The following is a 20,345-nucleotide window of genomic DNA, read 5'->3' on the forward strand; positions in this document are numbered from 1 at the left end:
AGTTTAATGCCTAAAAGCAAGAAAATACCACCTCTTCCCCTAGGCTTTGCAAACAGCACTGCTAAATAAGCTTATAAGGGATAACATTCAGACTTTTCCTAAGTTGTATATCTGTATATATCTATACCTATATATAATTTTATATACATATATATATATATATATATATATATATATATATATATATATATTAATGTATACACGATCGTCTGGGGTTGCTGTGTTCCTTGCTCAGAGAGGAATTGCCTGGTATTTCGGCGCTGGACTGACCGTAATAGGCGGGTTCAGACTGATATACTACAGGAAAGTTCTACTCTGTGAAAAGCATTACCGGGCTAAAAAGCTGCACCCAGGTGGTAAATCGCCATAGAACAGGCTAACAATGGTATTGAGCCAGTTGTTCGTTCCTGTGAGTGTGCTTCTCTCTGTGTGTATTTAATCTCCCTATGGGAAAAAGGGGTAACCAGACGTGGACTCCTTGCTCAGTGTGCTTAGAGGAATATGGCTACACCTCACTGATGAGGCCCAATGAAGGTCGAAACGATCATCTGGGGTTGCTGTGTTCCTTGTTCAGAGAGGAATTGCCTGGTATTTCGGCGTTGGACTGAGTGTAATAGGCGAGATCAGACTGATATACTACAGGAAAGTTCTACTCTGTGAAAAGCATTACTGGGCTAAAAAAAAGCTGCACCCAGGTAGTAAATCACCATAGAACAGGCTAACAATGGGATTGGGATTGGGACAGTGCACTTCTCTTTGTGTGTATGTATATACAGTGTAGTATATATATATATATACACACACACACACATATATATATATATATATATATATATATACACACACACATATATATATATATATATATATATATATATACACACATATATACAGTGTATGTATATATATATATATATATATATATCTTTAAGAATAAATAGAACATATTTTGCTATGTACAGAACAATAGATTATGATTCTTATGTTGCGCTATTAAATAACCGTGATTGTGTTTGCGTGACTCCTGGGTGTTTTTAAAACTTTTTCAGCTCCATTGAAGTCTATGGAGGAATGCGATTATACAGTACATTTGCAGCTTCTCGCAGGCTATTTGTTACCGCGACAAGAGCGCAAACCTTTTACTTTCAACTTGTAATACGAGCACGAAAAATTACTTCTATTGGTTTTATTGCTCGAATGTGAGCGAAAACTACTGCTCCGTTTGTAATCTGGCCCAGAATGTTAAAAGTATTGAACTGATATACCTACACCCAGTAATACAATTGTACTCACTGAATAATTTTATGAGTTTTTAGTAGCTGGGTTGTGTAGAGCAAAGAGTTAAGCTAACCCAGTTCTTAGCAGAGGAACATACTGCTATTGCAATGCAGTTTGAAATGCATAAGACTCCACTATCCACTTTTAAATATTGAGATTAGTATCATGTGAATTCTGTGAGATTACATGGTCACTGATTCTCTGATGCACACTTGCACTAGCAGTCAATACAGCTGGTGCATGAAAATATCATTACTAATCAGCAACTAAGTACACTCTCATATCGGCAACTTTAGGTGGTGATCCGAGGGCATACTGATTGATAAGTGCCCTTAACACACTTAACAGACTTTGTAAAGTCCCCTGAAATAGTATGCTAGGGCTGTACATGTCTAGCATTGTAATGTCTCCTGTGATAGTATGCTAGGGCTGTACATGTCTAGCATTGTAATGTCTCCTGTGATAGTATGCTAGGGCTGTACATGTCTAGCATTGTAATGTCTCCTGTGATAGTATGCTAGGGCTGTACATGTCTAGCATTGTAATGTCTCCTGTGATAGTATGCTAGGACTGTACATGTCTAGCATTGTAATGTCTCCTGTGATAGTATGCTTGGGCTGTACATGTCTAGCATTATACCATTGTGATGTGTCCTGTGATAGTATGCTTAGGCTGTACATGTCTAGCATTATACCATTGTGATGTGTCCTGTGATAGTATGCTTAGGCTGTACATGTCTAGCATACCATTGCAATGTACCCTGTGATAGAATGCTAGGGCTGTACATGCAATTAATTTATGCTTTGGATAGCAGAAAATGATATAATATTGCACTGCCCCGCCTACTTAATAATGCCACCTAGCTGGCAAAACTTTCTGTGGAGAACACTGTCATTTTATATGTCTCCTTCAACATACATAAATTAGGGTCATAATGTCTTTTGCTTACAAGTTCCATTTCAGAGCTGCATTCTTATATCAAACTTTTTTTTTTATTAAAAATGTTTAATTTTAGAATTATAATGTTACAAAAAGCTGTTCTATACATGGTTCCAGTCATAGTATGTCTAGTTTTTTCCATACAGACATTATTGTGGATTTTAACTCTGTCCATTTTCAGTGAGGTCACCACTGTGTATTTATTTAGCCTCTGAATTGTGGAGTCGAAGAAAGCTCACTTGATGTTTGCATTATTAGCAGCAGGCTTATTTTTTACTCCGTGTCTGGTTGAGATGCTGATTATAGTTATGGGCCATTTTAATGTTGGAATATTGGCCTTGACAATTAATCCAGTAATCTTCATTTTGTTATGAAAGATGTCATTTTGATTATCGCAACTTCTATTAAATAATTCAAAATCTGAGGTTGATTATAAGTTCTGAGAGTTTATTGAGGTCAGTCAGGCTCAGCTGTCTTTGGAGAATAAAGTCTACCTTTGTATCTTGATGAGGGAAAATGGAAAGTAGCTCACACCTAAGCATTTCAGTCTCTCTTGGGGAACGAACATCAGTCTCTTCTTGAAACCTTTTTCCTGGCTTCCGATCTCGAAGGTTAAGAACTTCAGTCTGAGAAGATGGTTTGGGAGATGTGACGGGACCTCCTCTTCCGGCAAAAGAATGACCTTTCATCTTGGTCCTATTAAAAATTATATTATTTTTGTTAGAAATTGCCCCTGCTTAGAGAGCTGTAAGTATAATAAAAAGGCAAGTACTTACTTTGGTCTTGAGTTTTTCCACAAAAACTGCTCCAGAGGAGGTCCATTTCGTCCTAAGGGATCATCTGGAACCATAAATATGTCTCCAACAAAAGTGAATTGGAGCAATCTGCAAAGAAAGGGTTTAACAGAAGGAAAATAAAATAATGATTCAATAACAAAGCAGACAAATCTAGAAAAACCAGCAGTTAAAAAGGGTTAGCATGTGGTTACCTCTTCCTGATTATATTTTTCCAAGCCGTAGACTCTTCAGAAAAGTCTCGTAGGTTATCATTAGTCACTATCACCCCATCTGTTTTCTCAGCCAGTTGTAGCATAAACCTGCAATCAGCAAGAGGAAATAATTTGTATCTCTAGATTATAAACTCTCGGGCATAGGTTTAATCAATTAAAAAAATCAATATGCAATTGTCTCCTGACCTATTGTAGTTGAGAACTATGGAATATAACAATACTAATCAAAATACACCTCTTTAATGTGGAGAAACAAAATACATAAACCCATACTGGTAAAATTGGAATAAATCAGGCAAATGGCTATGATTCTTTTTTACAAGCCACAAAACACACAGGGCAAAATTACAAGTCCTGCGGTATGTCTTTTCAATATGGTCTTTTCGCAAGCAATTTGTCATTGTGCATATTACAAGTCTTGAAAAATTGTGATTGCAAACGCCTTCTATGTAACAATCTTTTCTGCGCTTGAAGAGCTGTAGTTAACAGTTTTCCACAACAAAAAAGTTTAAAAAAAAAAAAAACACTTCAAAAATACATTACAAAGTACAGTTACACTCATACTAACACTGTCTAATAAAACCGATTTAAAAATATTGCACACAAAAGTTATAAGGGCTCAAAGATAGAAGATCTCGGGTGTTGAAAATAAAAAAGCAGTCAAAAGGATTTTACATAGAGATACATAGATACATTGCTAAAGATGTATTTGAATGTATATCTATATATATATATATATATATATATATATATATATATATATATATATACATACAGTGGATATAAAACGTCTACACACCTGTTAAAATGGCAGGTTTCAATGATATTGTTGTTAACAAAGAGAGTGACATCCAGAAGACGTTCTTAGACTTTTACAAAGACTTATACTCCCCACAACAGGTAGACCCGGACGACAAGACGAATTTTTGGAGCTCAGTGAACTTGCCAAAAATTGAGCTGCCCCAACTTAATAATTTAAACGGTAAAATAACACAAAAATAAATCCTAGACACTTTTAACACGCTAGCCCTGGATAAAACCCCAGGTCCTGATGGACTCCCAGCTGAGTTCTACAAAATTTTGGGTTCAGAATTATGCCCAACTCTAGCACAGCTCTATTAATGGCATTCTAGATAACACAGTGGACCCGTCTACGAGACACTTCGGAGGCAAATATAAGTATTATCCATAAGGACGGTAGGGATCCTTTGCTGGCACACTCCTATCGTCCTATCTCATTATTAAATCAGGACTACAAAATACTCACAAAAATCTTAGCCAATAGATTAGCAGCAATCTTACCTAGCATAATATACAAAGACCAAACAGGTTTTGTCAAAGGGAGGTCATCAGTCCTCAACATTAGAAAGGTACAGGCAGTAATCCAACACTACTGGACACACTCACAGAAAGATTCCAACAAGAGAGAGCACAAAGAGGCCGCACTGCTGATGATAGATGCAGAAAAGGCCTTTGATAAGGTACTTTGGGATAATCTTTTTACAACCCTAGAGAAGGTAGGGATAAAGGGAGCTTTCATTGAAGCAATCCATAATCTATACAAAATACCACAAGCATCCTTAATTGTCAATGACAGGCTAACACCACCTTTCCGTTTTTTCAGGGGCACGCGCCAGGGATGCCCGCTTTCCCCACTCTTATTCGATATAGCGATAGAGCCCCTGGCGTGAAAGATTAGGCAACAGCTGGAAGGCCTTAAAATAGGAGAATCCCACCTTCAACTGAATCTATTTGCAGATGACATGATTCTATTTATTCAAGAACCCCGAAAAAATATTCCCATAGTGATGTATTTAATAAAAGAGTTCAGTCTAATATCTGGCTATGCAATTAACACAGACAAAACAGAGCTAATCTGGCTACTCAACAAAGGAGAAAACTCTATCCAGGGCTTTGACTTTAAAGTGGTCAAAGATAACTTTAAATATCTAGGCATCATTCTAAACACGGACCCACGTAAGTGGTACTCTATTAACTACACACCCTTACTGACAAAGCTCAAAAGCATGTTAAAAACATGGAAGCAATTACCGATCTCTCTGTCAGGCAGAATAGGGCTTATAAAGATGATCTATTTTCCCAAGCTCCTGTATTTTTTCCAGACAGTCCCGGCACTACTTAGGAAGTCAGACCTAAAGGCAATAACACAGATGGCTCTGGAGTTTGTCTGGAATAACAAAAAACACAGGATTAGCTACCTAAAACTTACGGCTTCTAGGGAAAAAGGCGGACTGGCACTACCAAATTTCGAACTATATAACTGGGCGGCACAGGGAAAGTTTGTTTTGGATTGGTTTACTGGTTTAGAGAAATTCACTGACTTACAGCTGGAAAGTGGCCTTATTTATCCTTGGTCGCTACAGATGTTACCGCATATGACACAGGCACAAGCAAACAAATGGGTAGGGGGTTTAGACATATTCAGCCAACCAGCTAGAGCCTGGAGGCTCATGTGCAAATGGCTAGGCGTAAACCATAGAATTAAACAGCTCCTACCATGGCAGGGAAACCCTGAGTTTCCAGCTGGAATTACTACTAAAGCATTTCAAATCTGGAAGGCAAGGGGACTCCATACTATTGGTCAAGATGACAACAAAACTATGATGACATTTGAAGCACTACAGGCCAAATTCCAACTTCCAAAAACACACTACTACGCATATCTACAAGCTAGACACTATCTACGCTCTATTGAGGACATGACGACTTTACCAGCTCAGACACAGATCACACAGACCATAGATCTCGCAGCAAAAGGCATCTCCTCTATATCACCAATTTATAAAACATTATTGCAACCAATAAACACAAAATGTTTAGACAAAATCCTTGACATATGGTCATCCTAGGAGATCAGGTATCAAAAGAAGCATTCACTGAGAGTATAGATAGGGTACGCAGGGCCACCTTATCATCAACTTTGAGGGAATCACACCTCAAGCTCCTACACAATATCTATGTAAACCCAGTCAAGTATCAATACTGGAAGAGGGAGAGGGAGGGCGAGTGTCCCAAGTGTGGGTCATTGGAAACAGACATAGTTCACATGATATGGAGATGCCCCCATATCACGAAATTCTGGAAAATGGTAGAGTACTGGTTGCGTACTACAATGTCTCTTCCCAACCTCACTTTAACTCTCCAGAATGTAGTCTTACTCAACCTCTCTAATATTTTGAGTCCCCAGAGAGCTTGTACGAATAATATAATCTTAGTTGCTAGGAACCTGATATTCCAGAACTGGTTGAAGCGAAACCCACCAACTGTAACTCTGCTAAAAAATGCTTTACTTAAGCAATTAATTACTGAACAATATGATGGGATGGGAGATGTGCTAAAGAGAGTCAAATCCTTTCTAACTAAATGGAGCCTTTCCTTTACTGCTTACCTAGAGAGACACAAGACATTGTAATTTCGCCCTTTAAGAATACAGATTATGTCTTGAACGCAAGGTTGAGAGGTGAAGAACTATACAAGTAGCTTGCGGAGAGAGAGAGAAAAAAAGAGGGGCGCCGGACTGAGAGCAGCGTACTGTGAGTTCTATTGATTTTGTTTTCCATTTTAGTTGACTTTAATGTTTACTTTATTGTTTATTTAATTTGTTTGTTATTTGTTAAAAATATTGTCTACCATGAAATCAGATTTGAGTGTATCAAGACAGAGGTTAAACCTGAGAACATGCAAGAGGCCATGACTTAAAACCCTCTTGTAAATTTTACATCCTCTCTATTATTGTAAACGACATGTAACCCATACTGATTACTGTGATTTCTTTGTTTGAATTCTTATCTGACTTCATGTAACTCTTGTGGTGACAAACAAAAATAAAAATATTTAAAAAAAAAAAATGGCAGGTTTCTTTGATGAAACAAAATGAGACAAAGATAAATCATTTCAGAACTTTTTCCACCTTTAATGTGACCTATAAACTATGCAACTCAATCGAAAAACAAATTGAAATCTTTTAGGTGAAGGGAAGTAAAAATAATAATAAAAAAATAATATGGTTGCATAAGAGTGCACACCCTTAAACTATTACTTTGTTGGAGCACCTTTTGATTTTATTACAGCATTCAGTCTTTTTGGGTATGAGTCTATCAGCATGGCACATCTTGACTTAGCAAAATTTGCCCACTCTTCTTTGCAAAAACACTACAAATCTGTCAGATTGTGAGGGCATCTCCTGTGCACAGCCCTCTTCAGATCACCCCACAGATTTTCGATTGGATTCAGGTCTGGGCTCTGGCTGGGCCATTCCAAAACTTTAATCTTCTTCTGGTGAAGCCATTCCTTTGTTGATTTGGATGTATGCTTTGGGTTGTTGTCATGCTGAAAGATGAAGTTCCTCTTCATGTTAAGCTTTCTAGCAGAAGCCTGAAGGTTTTGTGCCAATATTGACTGGTATTTGGAACTGTTCATAATTCCCTCTACCTTGAATAAGGCCCCAGTTCCAGCTGAAGAAAAACAGACCCAAAGCATGATGCTACCACCACGATGCTTCACTCTCGGTATGGTGTTCTTTTGGTGATATGCAGTGTTGTTTTTGCGCCAAACATATCTTTTGGAATTATTGCCAAAAAGTTTAACCTTAATTTCATCAGACCATAACACCTTTTCTCACATGCTTTTGGGAGACTTCAGATGTGTTTTTGCTAAATTTAGCTGGGCTTGGATGTTTTTCTTTGTAAGAAAATGCTTCAGTCTTGCCGTCTACCCCAAAGCCCAAATATATGAAGAATACGGGAGATTGTTATCACATGTACTACACAGCCAGTACTTGCCAGATATTCCTGCAGCTACTTTAATGTTGCTGTAGGCCTCTTGTTAGCCTCCCAGACCAGTTTTCTTCTCGTCTTTTCATCAATTTTGGAGGGACATCCAGTTCTTGGTAATGTCATTGTTGTGCCATATGTTCTCCACTTGATGATGACTGTCTTAACTGTGTTCCATGGTATATCTAATGCCTTGGAAATTCTTTTGTACCCTTCTCCTGACTGATACCTTTTAACAATGAGATCCCTCTGATGCTTTGGAAGCTCTCTGCGGACCATGGCTTTTGTGTAGGACGCAACTAAGAAAATGTCAGGAAAGACCTACTAGAACAGCTGAACTTTATTCAGGGTTAATCAGAGGCGCTTTAAATTATGGCAGGTGTGTGATGACGCTTATTTAACATGGTTTTGAATGTGATTGCTTAATTCTGAACACAGCTATATCCCCAGTTATAAGCAACCACATTATTTATTTATTTTTGTTTACTTCCCTCCACCTTAAAGATTTCAGTTTGTTTTTCAATTGAGTTGTGTAGTTTATAGGTCACATTAAAGGTGGAAAAAGTTCTGAAATGATTTATCTTTGTCTAATTTTTTTACATCACAGAAACCTGACATTTTAACAGGGGTGTGTAGACTTTTTATATCCACTGTGTATATATATATATATATATATATATATATATATATATATATATATATATATATATATATGTACATATATATTAATGTATTTATATGTGTGTGTATATATGTATTTACAAACATATATACACACACATAAAAACAAATATATATGTATTGTAGACATATATATATATATATATATATAAGTGCATTATATCCCTTTGCCATTAAAGGAATAGTAAAGTCCAAATTAAATTTTCATGATTCAGATAGGGCATGTAATTTTAAACAACTTTCTAATTTACTTTTATTATCAAATTTGCTTTACTCTCTTGGTATTCTTAGTTGAAAGCTAAACCTAGGTAGGCTCATATGCAAATTTTTAAGCCCTTGAAGGCCGCCTCTTATCTGAATGCATTTGACAGGTTCTCACAGCTTGAGGGCATTACTTCATGTGTTTCATATAAATAACATTGTGCTCATGCATGTGGAGTTATTTAAGAGTCAGCACTAATTGCCTGAAATGCAAGTCTGTCAAAAGATCTGAGATAAGAAGGCAGTCAGCAGAAGCTTAGATACAAGGTAATTACAGAGGTAAAAAGTATATTTCTATAACAGTGTTGGTTATGCAAAACTGGGGAATGGTAATAAAGACATTATCTATCTTTTTAAACAATAACATTTTTGGTGTTTACTATCCCTTTAAGTAGATAAAAACATGATAAAACATACATTTACTGTAAATATTTCACTTTTGCTAATGCGAATATGCTATGTTGTGTTGTATGCACAATGGGTGTTAGTTTTTTTTTTTTAACAGTTTGTTTTCTTCTCCATTGACTTCTATGGGGAATGCAAAATTGCTATGTTGATTGCGCAATTTTGGGTGGTTTTTTTCCTACTTTTTTTCTCCTATTCTATTCTATTGGGTACTTATAGAGCGCGAACTAATCACCCTTGAGGGTCTTAAGGCGCTAAGGGAAAGCAGATAGGGGGAGGGGGGGCGTTCAGTCGAAGAGCCAGGTTTTGAGGTCCTTTCTGAACTTTGTAAGGGAGGTGGATTGTCTGAGGTGCAGCGGGAGGGTGTTCCATGTCTTTGCTGCTATGTGAGAGAAGGATCTTCCGCCCACTGTGGATTTGCTGATGCGGGGGATGACTGCGAGGGCTTGGTCGGCCGATCGTAGTTGTCTGGCGGGGGTGTAGAAATTTATGCAGTGGTTTATGTATTCGGGTCCGATGTTGTGTAGGGCCTTGAACGCGTGGGTAGGGAGCTTGAAGGTGATTCTCTTGTTGATGGGGAGCCAGTAAAGGTTCCTTAGGTGTTCGGTGATGTGGCATTGGAGAGGGATGTCGAGGATGAGTCTGGCTGAGGCGTTCTGGATACGTTGGAGTCTCTTTTGGAGTTTGATGGTGGAGCCGGCGTAGAGTGCGTTGCCATAGTCCAACCGGCTGCTGACAAGGGCGTGGGTGACTGTTTTCCTGGTTTCTGTAGGGATCCACTTGAAGATTTTTCGTAGCAGGTGGAGGATGTGGAAACATGTTGAGGTGATGGCATTGATTTGTTGGTTCATGGAGAGTGCTGAGTCCAGGATGAAGCCTAGATTTCGTGCGTGGTCGGTTGGGGTTGGAGGGTGACTGAGGAATGTGGGCCACCAGGAGTAATCCCATGCGGATTTATTGGGTCAGAGGAGGAGGACTTCGGTTTTGTCTGTGTTCAGTTTGAGCCGGTTGTCATTCATCCAGGCGGCGACTGCTGTCAGGCCTTTGTGGACGTTCTTTTTGGCGGTGGTGGGATCTCGGGTGAGTGAGATGATTAACTGGGTGTCATTGGACGATGGCTGCGAGAGGGGCCATGTAGATGTTAAAGAGGGTGGGGCTCATCGAAGAGCCTTGCGGTACACGACAGTTGACTGGTGTGGGTTTGGAGGTGAAGGGAGGGAGTTTGACTTTCTGGGTCCTGCCCGTGAGGAAGGAGGTGATCCATTCCAGGGCTTTGCTGCGTATGCCGGCGTTGTGTAGGCAGGTGCGGAGTGTGTTGTGGTCGACAGTGTCAAAGGCTGCTGAAAGGTCTAGGAGGATCAGGACGGCAGTTTCTCCTCAGTCGAGCATGGTGCTGATGTCGTCTGTGGAGGCGAGGAGGGCGGTCTCGGTGCTGTGGTTGCTTCTGAAGCCAGATTGGGAGTGGTCCAGGGTGTGGTTGGCCTCAATGTGGTCAATAAGTTGTGAGTTGATGGACTTCTCTATGACTTTGGCCTGGAAGGGGAGTAGAGAGATGGGGCGGTAGTTATTCGGGTCTGTGGGGTCTGCTGAGGGTTTCTTCATCAGGGTTTTCAGTTCTGCGTGCTTACAGACATCCGGGAAGGTGCCGGTTTTGATGGAGCAGTTGATGGTGCGGCAGAGTTCAGGGGCGATGGTGTTGCTTGCTTTGTTGAATATGTGATAAGAGGGCATGGGTCCGAGGGTGCGCCGGAGTGGATGGATTTAATGATTCTGAGGGTGTCCTCTGTGGTGAGGGGGCACCATATATTCCGTGTGTGGTGTGGGGGGGGCAAATTTGGGAGGGGTGTCGTTGGGTGTAGGGGAGTGGGTGGTGGAGGTTGAGATATGTGGTGGAAGTGGGCAGCGAGGGTATTGCAGAGGTCCTGGGAGGGTGGGATGTTGGTGGTGTCGCTCTTGGGTTTAGAGAATTCCTTGATGACTGAGAACTCCTTGCGTTAGAGTTGATTCTGTCTTGGATGGCTGTTTTTCTTCTGTTATGTGTGATCAGTCCACGGGTCATCATTACTTCTGGGATATAACTCCTCCCCAACAGGAAATGCAAGAGGATTCACCCAGCAGAGCTGCATATAGCTCCTCCCCTCTACGTCAGTCCCAGTCATTCTCTTGCACCCAACGACTAGATAGGATGTGTGAGAGGACTATGGTGATTATACTTAGTTTTTATGACTTCAATCAAAAGTTTGTTATTTTAAAATAGCACCGGAGCGTGTTATTACTTCTCTGGCAGAGTTTGAGGAAGAATCTGTCAGAGTTTTTTACTATGATTTTAACCGGAGTAGTTAAGATCATATTGCTGTTCTCGGCCATCTGAGGGAGGTAAAGGCTTCAGATCAGGGGACAGCGGGCAGATGAATCTGCATTGAGGTATTTAGCAGTTTTTATTTTCTGAATGGAATTGATGAGAAAATCCTGCCATACCGTTAAAATGACATGTATGTATACACTTCAGTATTCTGGGGATGGTATTTCACCGGAACTACTCTGTTAAAGGTCACTAATCCTTTTTAATAACTATTTATCATGTTAAACGTTTTTGCTGGAATGTAGAATCGTTTACATTGCTGAGGTACTGTGTGAATAAATATTTGGGCATTATTTTCCACTTGGCAGTTTTTTTGCTTTAATTGTGACAGTTTCGTTTCTCCTCACTGCTGTGTGGGAGAGGGAGGGGCCGTTTTTGGCGCTCTTTGCTACGCATCAAAAAATACCAGTCAGTTACTTTTATATTTCCTGCATGATCCGGTTCATCTCTGATAGATCTCAGGGGTCTTCAAACTTCTTTGAAGGGAGGTAAATTCTCTCAGCAGAGCTGTGAGAATTCTTATAGTGACTGTGAATAAAAACGTTGCTTTGTATTTTTTATGTCAAATTTAATTATTGTTATTTTACTAATGGGAACAAACCTTTGCTAAAAGTTTTGTTGTTTTAAAGTTTGATGCTATAACTGTTTTTCAGTTCATTATTTCAACTGTCATTTAATCGTTAGTACCTCTTTGAGGCACAGTACGTTTTTTGCTAAAAAAGATTATAACCAAGTTGTAAGTTTTTTGCCAGTGTGTTAAACATGTCTGACTCAGAGGAAGATATCTGTGTCATTTGTTCCAATGCCAAGGTGGAGCCCAATAGAAAATAAAAGTCAATCTGTACAATGTGAACAAATTTCACCAAACAGCGAGGGGAGAGTTATGCCGACTAACTCGCCTCACGCGGCAGTACCTGCATCTCCCGCCCGGGAGGTGCGTGATATTTTGGCGCCTAGTACATCTGGGCGGCCATTACAGATAACATTACAAGATATGGCTACTGTTATGACTGAAGTTTTGTCTAAATTACCAGAACTAAGAGGCAAGCGTGATCACTCTGGGGTGAGAACAGAGTGCGCTGACAATGCTAGGGCCATGTCTGATACTGCGTCACAGCTCGCAGAGCATGAGGACGGAGAGCTTCATTCTGTGGGTGACGGTTCTGATCCAAACAGATTGGACTCAGATATTTCAAATTTTAAATTTAAATTGGAGAACCTCCGTGTATTACTAGGGGAGGTCTTAGCAGCTCTCAACGATTGTAACACCGTTGCAATACCAGAGAAACTGTGTAGGTTGGATAAATACTTTGCGGTACCGGCGAGTACTGACGTTTTTCCTATACCTAAGAGACTAACTGAAATTGTTACTAAGGAGTGGGATAGACCCGGTGTGCCGTTCTCACCCCCTCCAATATTTAGAAAGATGTTTCCAATAGACGCCACCACTCGGGACTTATGGCAAACGGTCCCCAAGGTGGAGGGAGCAGTTTCTACTTTAGCTAAGCGTACCACTATCCCGGTGGAGGATAGCTGTGCTTTCTCAGATCCAATGGATAAAAAATTAGAGGGTTACCTTAAGAAAATGTTTGTTCAACAAGGTTTTATATTACAACCCCTTGCATGTATCGCGCCGATTACGGCTGCGGCAGCATTTTGGATTGAGTCGCTTGAAGAGAACCTTAGTTCATCTACGCTAGACGACATTACGGACAGGCTTAGAGTCCTTAAACTAGCTAATTCCTTCATTTCGGAGGCCGTAGTACATTTAACCAAACTTACGGCTAAGAACTCAGGATTCGCCATACAGGCACGTAGGGCGCTGTGGCTAAATCCTGGTCAGCTGATGTTACTTCTAAGTCCAAATTACTTAATATACCTTTCAAGGGGCAGTCTTTATTTGGGCCCGGTTTGAAAGAGATTATCGCTGACATTACGGGAGGTAAGGGCCACGCCCTACCTCAAGACAAAGCCAAAGCTAAGGCTAGACAGTCTAATTTTCGTCCCTTTCGGAACTTCAAAACAGGAGCAGCATCAACCTCCACTGCACCAAAACAGGAAGGAGCTGTTGCTCGTTACAGGCAAGGCTGGAAGCCTAACCAGTCCTGGAACAAGAGCAAGCAGGCCAGGAAACCTGCTGCTGCCCCAAAGACAGCATGAACCGAGAGCCCCCGATCCGGGACCGGATCTAGTGGGGGGCAGACTCTCTCTCTTCGCCCAGGCCTGGGCAAGAGATGTTCAGGATCCCTGGGCACTAGAGATCATATCTCAGGGATACCTTCTAGACTTCAAATTATCTCCCCCAAGAGGGAGATTTCATCTGTCAAGGTTGTCAACAAACCAGATAAAGAAAGAAGCGTTTCTACGCTGCGTACAAGATCTGTTAATAATGGGAGTGATCCATCCGGTTCCGCGGTCGGAACAAGGACAAGGGTTCTACTCAAACCTGTTTGTGGTTCCCAAAAAAGAGGGAACTTTCAGGCCAATCTTAGATTTAAAGATTCTAAACAAATTCCTAAGAGTTCCATCGTTCAAAATGGAAACTATTCGGACAATCTTACCCATGATCCAAGAGGGTCAGTACATGACCACAGTGGATTTAAAGGATGCTTACCTTCACATACCGATCCACAAAGATCATCACCGGTATCTAAGGTTTGCCTTCTTAGACAGGCACTACCAGTTTGTAGCTCTTCCATTCGGATTGGCTACGGCTCCAAGAATCTTCACAAAGGTTCTGGGTGCCCTTCTGGCGGTACTAAGACCGCGAGGGATTTCGGTAGCTCCATACCTAGACGACATTCTAATACAAGCTTCAAGCTTTCAAACTGCCAAGTCTCATACAGAGTTAGTTCTGGCATTTCTAAGGTCGCATGGATGGAAAGTGAACGAAAAGAAGAGTTCTCTTTTTCCTCTCACAAGAGTTCCATTCTTGGGGACTCTTATAGATTCTGTAGAAATGAAGATTTACCTGACAGAGGACAGGTTAACAAAGCTTCAAAATGCATGCCGTGTCCTTCATTCCATTCAACACCCGTCAGTAGCTCAATGCATGGAGGTGATCGGCTTAATGGTAGCGGCAATGGACATAGTACCTTTTGCACGCCTACACCTCAGACCTCTGCAATTATGCATGCTAAGTCAGTGGAATGGGGATTACTCAGATTTGTCCCCTACTCTGAATCTGAATCAAGAGACCAGAAATTCTCTTCTATGGTGGCTTCATCGGCCACACCTGTCCAGGGGGATGCCATTCAGCAGGCCAGACTGGACAATTGTAACAACAGACGCCAGCCTACTAGGTTGGGGCGCTGTCTGGAATTCTCTGAAGGCTCAGGGACTATGGAATCAGGAGGAGAGTCTCCTTCCAATAAACATTCTGGAATTGAGGGCAGTTCTCAACGCCCTTCTAGCTTGGCCCCAATTAACAACTCGGGGGTTCATCAGGTTTCAGTCGGACAACATCACGACTGTAGCTTACATCAACCATCAGGGAGGGACAAGAAGCTCCCTAGCAATGGTGGAAGTATCAAAGATAATTCGCTGGGCAGAGTCTCACTCTTGCCACCTGTCAGCAATCCACATCCCGGGAGTGGAGAACTGGGAGGCGGATTTCTTGAGTCGTCAGACTTTTCATCCGGGGGAGTGGGAACTTCATCCGGAGGTCTTTGCCCAAATACTTCAACGTTGGGGCAAACCAGAGATAGATCTCATGGCGTCTCGCCAGAACGCCAAACTTCCTCGCTACGGGTCCAGATCCAGGGATCCGGGAGCGGTTCTGATAGATGCTTTGACAGCACCTTGGAACTTCGGGATGGCTTATGTGTTTCCACCCTTTCCGCTGCTTCCTCGATTGATTGCCAAAATCAAGCAGGAGAGAGCATCAGTGATTCTAATAGCGCCTGCATGGCCACGCAGGACTTGGTATGCAGATCTAGTGGACATGTCATCCTGTCCGCCTTGGTCTCTACCTCTAAGACAGGACCTTCTGATACAGGGTCCATTCAAACATCAAAATCTAACTTCTCTGAAGCTGACTGCTTGGAAATTGAACGTTTGATTTTATCAAAACGTGGTTTTTCTGAGTCGGTTATTGATACCCTGATACAGGCTAGGAAGCCTGTTACCAGAAAGATTTACCATAAAATATGGCGTAAATACCTATACTGGTGCGAATCCAAACATTACTCCTGGAGTAAGGTTAGGATCTCTAGGATATTGTCTTTTCTACAAGAAGGGTTAGAAAAGGGTTTATCAGCTAGTTCATTAAAGGGACAGATTTCAGCTCTGTCCATCTTGTTACACAGGCGTCTGTCAGAAAATCCAGACGTCCAGGCTTTTTGTCAGGCTTTAGCTAGGATCAAGCCTGTGTTTAAAGCTGTTGCTCCGCCATGGAGTTTAAACTTAGTTCTTAACGTTTTACAGGGTGTTCCATTTGAACCCCTTCATTCCATTGATATAAAATTGTTATCTTGGAAAGTTCTGTTTTTAATGGCTATTTCCTCGGCTCGAAGAGTCTCTGAGTTATCAGCCTTACATTGTGATTCTCCTTATCTGATTTTTCACTCAGACAAGGTAGTTCTGCGTACTAAACCTGGGTTCTTACCTAAGGTGGTCACTAACAGGAATATCAATCAAGAGATTGTTGTTCCATCCTTGTGTCCAAATCCTTCTTCAAAGAAGGAACGTCTTCTACACAATCTGGATGTAGTTCGTGCCCTCAAGTTCTACTTGCAGGCAACTAAAGATTTTCGCCAAACTTCTTCCCTGTTTGTCGTTTATTCTGGACAGAGGAGAGGTCAAAAAGCTTCTGCTACCTCTCTCTCTTTTTGGCTTCGTAGCATAATACGTTTAGCCTATGAGACTGCTGGTCAGCAGCCTCCTGAAAGAATTACAGCTCACTCCACTAGAGCTGTGGCTTCCACTTGGGCCTTTAAGAATGAGGCCTCTGTTGAACAGATTTGCAAGGCTGCAACTTGGTCTTCGCTTCATACTTTTTCCAAATTTTACAAATTTGACACTTTTGCTTCTTCGGAGGCTATTTTTGGGAGAAAGGTTCTTCAGGCAGTGGTTCCTTCTATATAATGAGCCTGCCTATCCCTCCCGTCATCCGTGTACTTTTGCTTTGGTATTGGTATCCCAGAAGTAATGATGACCCGTGGACTGATCACACATAACAGAAGAAAACATAATTTATGCTTACCTGATAAATTCCTTTCTTCTGTTGTGTGATCAGTCCACGGCCCGCCCTGTTTTAAGGCAGGTAAATATCTTTTAAATTATACTCCAGTCACCACTTCACCCTTGGTTACTCCTTTCTCGTTGATTCTTGGTCGAATGACTGGGACTGACGTAGAGGGGAGGAGCTATATGCAGCTCTGCTGGGTGAATCCTCTTGCATTTCCTGTTGGGGAGGAGTTATATCCCAGAAGTAATGATGACCCGTGGACTGATCACACAACAGAAGAAAGGAATTTATCAGGTAAGCATAAATTATGTTTTTTGGAGGTTTTTATGAGGTGGTGGTGTGTGGTTATTGCTTCCTTAAAGGCAGCTTTCTCCAGAAAGGTCTTGCTGGATCTCCAGGCTCTTTCCAATCGTCTGCAGTGGCGTTTGGAGTCCTGAAGGGCCGGGGTGAACCAGCTGGCCTTGTTGGTGGTTTGGCGGCTGGACGGTTTTTTGAGGGGGGCGAGGATGTTGGAGCAGTCTGTAATCCAGAGGTGGAGGTTGCGGGCGGAGGCGTTGGCATCTGTGGAAGTAGGTGGGGAGGATTTGTTTAGGGTACGGTGTAATTGGTATTGGGTGATGTTGTTCCAGTTTCTGCGGAGCGGGTGATACTGTCGGAGGTGGGTGGTGGGTTTGTTGAAGGAGAAGTGTATGCAGTGGTGGTCATCCCAGAGGAGTTTGATGATGTTATTGACTTAGATGTGGTTGTCTGAGGAGAAGATCGGGTCGAGGGTGTGGCCGGCTGAGTGGGTTGGGTAATTTACAAGTTGCTTCAGTGCGATGGTTCCGAGGTTTTCCAGGAGGGTGGAGGTGTTGTGATCGTTGGGGTTATCAAGATGGAATTTGAGGTCACCGAGGAGGATGTGGTCTTTTGAGGCGAGGGCATGGGGTGTGATGTGGTCGGTGATGGAGTCGCAGAAGGCGGGACGAGGTCCGAGAGGTCTGTAGATTAGGGTTCCGCGGAGGGTGGTGTTGGGGTTGACCTGGATCCTGAAGTGTAGGTGTTCTAGGCCTGGTGAGTGGTCGTCGGAGCTGGTTGCGACTTGGATGGTGCGTTTGTGGATGATGGCAATGCCTCCTCCAGGTTGGTTGCTGCAGTCTTTGTGGCAAATCTTGTAGCCCCGGGTATTGCAGTGGCGATTTATGGCACTGATATGGGGTTTAGCCAGGTTTCGGTAAGGAAGGCGACGTCTGGGGAGGTGGAGTCTAGCAGGTTCCAGATTTCGAGGGCGTGCTTGTGGATGGAGCGGGTATTGAGGAGGATGCAATTGAGGTAATTGCGGTTGTTTTTGGGCGCTGACGGGCTTGTCTTTGGCGCATCTTCGGTGCACCTGCTGCAGGGAGCAGCATTAAATACAGCAGGAAGGTGGGTGGGCTTGTTAGCTCATTGGTGCTGGGAGCAGCATTAAATACAGCAGGAAGGTGGGCGGCGTGGTTAGTTCAATGGTGCTGGGAGCAGCATTAAATACAGCAGGAAGGTTGGCGGGCTGGTTAGCTGGATAGGGGTAGGTGTGAAATGAAAACAGAGCAAGCAGGATACAGTAAAATACAACACAAATACATTCTCTATGGGAGAATACACGCACGCAAAATCACAACTTGGTTTATGCGCGGTATTCGCGTTAAAGTTGTGCAGGGAAAAAAAGTTATTTTTTAACTTGTAATACCAAATGTGAAAAAAATGTGCGCAATGTTTCCGCAATTGTGAAAAAGTATTTGCTTCACGACTTGTACTCTTGTACATATAAATTACTACACTTACACCTTCTAAGAATTGCTAGTACCTCTAATTTTGTCTGCATTTAGTGTAACAGAAACAAAATGTGTCAGTGTGATCTACTTATGAGTTTAACCCCTTAATGACCGAGGACGTACGCCATACGTCCTCAGAAAAAAGGCAGTTAACGCCTGAGGACGTATGGCGTACGTCCTCGGTTTGGAAAGCAGCTGGAAGCGATCCTCATCGCTTCCAGCTGCTTTCCGGTTATTGCAGGATGCCTCAATATCGAGGCATCCTGCAATAACAATTTTTACCCCTCCGGTGCAGAGAGAGCCACTCTGTGGCCCTCTCTACACCGGACATCGATGGCCGCAATCGTTGGTGGGTGGGAGCTGCAGTGGGAGGCGGGTGGGCGGCCATCGATGGTTGCTGACACACAGAGGGGGGCGGGATCGGGGGCGGCAAAGTCAGGGGCGCGCACAGACACGCGCGCGTGCACGGAGGGCGGCGGGCGGGCGCGTGCACGGGGAGGGAGCGGGTGGGAACCACTTACACTACACTATGTAAGTGGGAGGAAGAGGGGGAATACATGCCCCAAAAAAAGTAATCTAAGGGATCTGGGAGGGGGAGGGGGTAGGGGTTGGTCGTGGGGAAGCTACACTACAGAAAACCATACAAAAATAAAATAAAAAACAGAAAATATATTGTAAACTGGGTACTGGCAGACAGCTGCCAGTACCCAAGATGGCCCCCAATAACGCAGAGGGGGGGTTAGAGAGCTGTTTTGGGGGGGATCAGGGAGGTTGGGGGCTAAGGGGGGATCCTACAAAGCATATGTAAATATGCTAAAGATTTTTTTTATTTAAAAAAAAAAAAAAACGTTTATTTTAGTACTGGCAGACTTTCTGCCAGTACTTAAGATGGCGGGGACAATTGTGGGGTGGGGGAGGGAAGGGAGCTGTTTGGGAGGGATCAGGGGGTCTGATGTGTCAGGTGGGAGGCTGATCTCTACACTAAAGCTAAAATTAACCCTGCAAGCTCCCTACAAACTACCTAATTAACCCCTTCACTGCTAGCCATAATACACGTGTGATGCGCAGCAGCACTTAGCGGCCTTCTAATTACCAAAAAGCAACGCCAAAGTCATATATGTCTGCTATTTCTGAACAAAGGGGATCCCAGAGAAGCATTTACAATTATTTGTGCCATAATTGCACATGCTGTTTGTAAATAATTTCAGTGAGAAACCTAAAATTGTGAAAAATTTAGCGTTTTTTTTAATTTGATCGCATTTGGCGGTGAAATGGTGGCATGAAATATACCAAAATGGGCCTAGATCAATACTTGGGGTTGTCTACTACACTACACTGAATCTAAAATTAACCCTAGAAGCTCCCTACATGCTCCCTAATTAACCCCTTCACTGCTGGGCATAATACACGTGTGGTGCGCAGTCGCATTTAGCAGCCTTCTAATTAGTAAAAAGCAAAACCAAAGCCATATATGTCTGCTATTTATGAACAAAGGGGATCCCAGAGAAGCATTTACAACCATGTATGCTATAATTGCATAAGTGTTTTGTAAATAATTTCTGTGAGAAACCTAAAGTTTGTGAAAAAGTTAACAATTTTTTTTATTTGATCGCATTTGGCGGTGAAACGGTGGCATGAA

The 20,345-nt window shown here is 42.2% G+C and overlaps 1 protein-coding gene across 1 annotated transcript in view; it reads right to left on the reverse strand.

The window, feature by feature from the left end:
* Positions 1-2,248: 2,248 nt before the first annotated feature.
* The window catches only part of LOC128649157 (protein KHNYN), a 55,022-nt gene continuing 36,925 nt past the window's right edge, over positions 2,249-20,345 (reverse strand). Inside the window, exons 5-7 of the mRNA XM_053702256.1 lie at positions 3,206-3,313; positions 2,994-3,101; positions 2,249-2,913 (exon numbers count right to left, since the gene is read on the reverse strand). Coding sequence (XP_053558231.1) covers positions 2,631-2,913; positions 2,994-3,101; positions 3,206-3,313 — 499 coding nt within the window. The 3' untranslated portion in view covers positions 2,249-2,630. The remainder of the gene's footprint in view (positions 2,914-2,993; positions 3,102-3,205; positions 3,314-20,345) is intronic.

The sequence above is a fragment of the Bombina bombina genome, chromosome 2, assembly GCF_027579735.1.
Source record: "Bombina bombina isolate aBomBom1 chromosome 2, aBomBom1.pri, whole genome shotgun sequence".
Lineage (NCBI taxonomy): Eukaryota > Metazoa > Chordata > Amphibia > Anura > Bombinatoridae > Bombina > Bombina bombina.